We start from the raw sequence: 1,874 nt of genomic DNA, 5'->3' as shown, positions 1-1,874 counted from the left end.
GCATCTATTCCCCATTGGTGAATGATGAAGCCGAGGAACTTCTCCGAGTTGACCCCGAAGATGCACTTTGTTGGGTTTAGACGCATGTTGAACTATCTGAGCGTTTGGAATGTTTCCGCCAGGTCGACCAAATGTGTCCCTGTAACCTTGCTTTTTACAATCATATCATCTATGTACACCTCAATGTTCCTCCCGAGCTGGTGTTTCAAAAGTTTATTGACAATTCTTTGGTAGGTCGCGCCAGCATTCGTCAAGCCAAAGGGCATCACCTTGTAACAATACGCCCCCTGGTTGGTGATGAAGGCAGTATCTTCTCGGTCTTGGGTCGCCATCGGGATTTTGTTGTAGCCAGAGAACGCATCCAGGAACGTAAGGCATTCATGGTCAACGGTGGCATCAACCAGTTGGTCTATCCTGGGGAGCGGATAGCAGTCCTTGGGACATGCCTGATTGAGATCGGTGTAATCAATACGCAGTCTCTAACTTCTATTAGGCTTCTTGACGAGGACTACATTAGACAACCACCGGGGGTACTTAACCTCGGTGACGAACCCGGCCTTTATAAGGTGATCGACCTCGTCTCGGATCTCCCTCTGCTGGTCGGGGGCGAACCTTCTTAGTTTTTGCTTTACCGGCCGCGCCCTAGGGTCGACGTAGAGCTGGTGTTGCGCCACCTCTGAGTCGATCCCAGGCATCTCTTCGGGGGACCACGCAAATAGGTCAGTTTTCTTCCTCAGGAAATCGATAAGGTGGAGCTAGTCCGCTTCGAGGAGTGTAGTCCCGACCCTAACGGTCTGGCCGGGTCAACTCCGCTTTAGGGGTACCTTGATAAGAGGCTCTGGGGGCTCCAGCGTCACTTGTGGTACAGGTGCTTCACGAGGGTCGGGAACCGAGGTTGAGTGCGGCTTTGCTGGGAGAGCAACCGCGGTGAGGTAGCATTGCCTCGACTCCCTCGGGTTGCTTAGGGCCTCCCCAACCCTAGCTGAGGTTGGGAACTCGATGGTTCTGTGATAGGTGGAGACTACCACCTGAATCCTGTTGAGGGTCGGGCGACCGAGGATGACGTTGTAGGCCGAGGGCAAGTCGACCACCATGAAGGTGGTCATTATTGTTTTCGCCCTCGGTTCCTCCCCGATGGTGATGGGGAGCATTGTGGTCCCGAGCAGAGAGATGGAATCCCCAATGAACGCTGTAAGAGCTGACATCACAGGGGTAAGATCTCCTTGGGTCAAGCCGAGCCTCTCAAAGGCATCAAAGTAGAGGACGTCGGCGGAACTCCTAGTGTCAACCATCACCCTCTTAACTCGGGCATTACCGATTTGAATGGAGATCACCAGACCGTCATCATGGTGGGAGCGCTCGACCGCTCTTGCCCCAAAGGTAATTTTAGGCTCGTGCTCAGGCCAGGGATGCTTTTCCATCGTGCTATGTGCGTAGGCCTTTCTTTCTGTCACGCTACTGCTATCGGCTGCCGGTCCGCCAGAGATGACATCGACCTGTCTCTCGGGGGGTCCTCTGGGGCATGGAGTCGCCTCCTAGGATTTTAGGTAGCGTCCGAAGTGGCCTCTCCGGATTAGTGCTTCTATTTGATTCTGAAGGTCATGGCAGTCCTCCGTGTCATGACCGTAGTCCCGGTGGAACCTGTAGTATTTAGATTGATTTCTATGGGCGGCCTTCATAGGGAAAGGTTGCTGCAAGAGGCCCGTCTCCTTGATTTGGAGGAAGATCTCGGTGTGAAACACAATTAGGGGGAGAGGTGGGGGTCTTGGGAGCGGTAGCTCTTGTCGGTTGGGCCCCCGACGGGGAGGTCTCGGGACCGTCGAGGTCGTTCCTCAAGACAGCTCCATCCTTGACTTCTTGCCTTCCATGTGCCA

The 1,874-nt window shown here is 54.1% G+C and overlaps 1 protein-coding gene across 1 annotated transcript; it reads right to left on the bottom strand.

The window, feature by feature from the left end:
• Window positions 1-803: 803 nt before the first annotated feature.
• Window positions 804-1,421, bottom strand: LOC103974935 (uncharacterized). The gene has a single exon (XM_009389837.2). The coding sequence runs from the start codon at window positions 1,419-1,421 to the stop codon at window positions 804-806; it is 618 nt and encodes a 205-aa protein (XP_009388112.2).
• Window positions 1,422-1,874: the final 453 nt, after the last annotated feature.

This window comes from Musa acuminata, chromosome BXJ1-5 (assembly GCF_036884655.1).
Source record: "Musa acuminata AAA Group cultivar baxijiao chromosome BXJ1-5, Cavendish_Baxijiao_AAA, whole genome shotgun sequence".
NCBI lineage: Eukaryota > Viridiplantae > Streptophyta > Magnoliopsida > Zingiberales > Musaceae > Musa > Musa acuminata.
The sequence above is the reverse complement of the archived record's forward strand: the minus strand, read 5'-3'. Positions and strand labels throughout refer to the sequence as shown.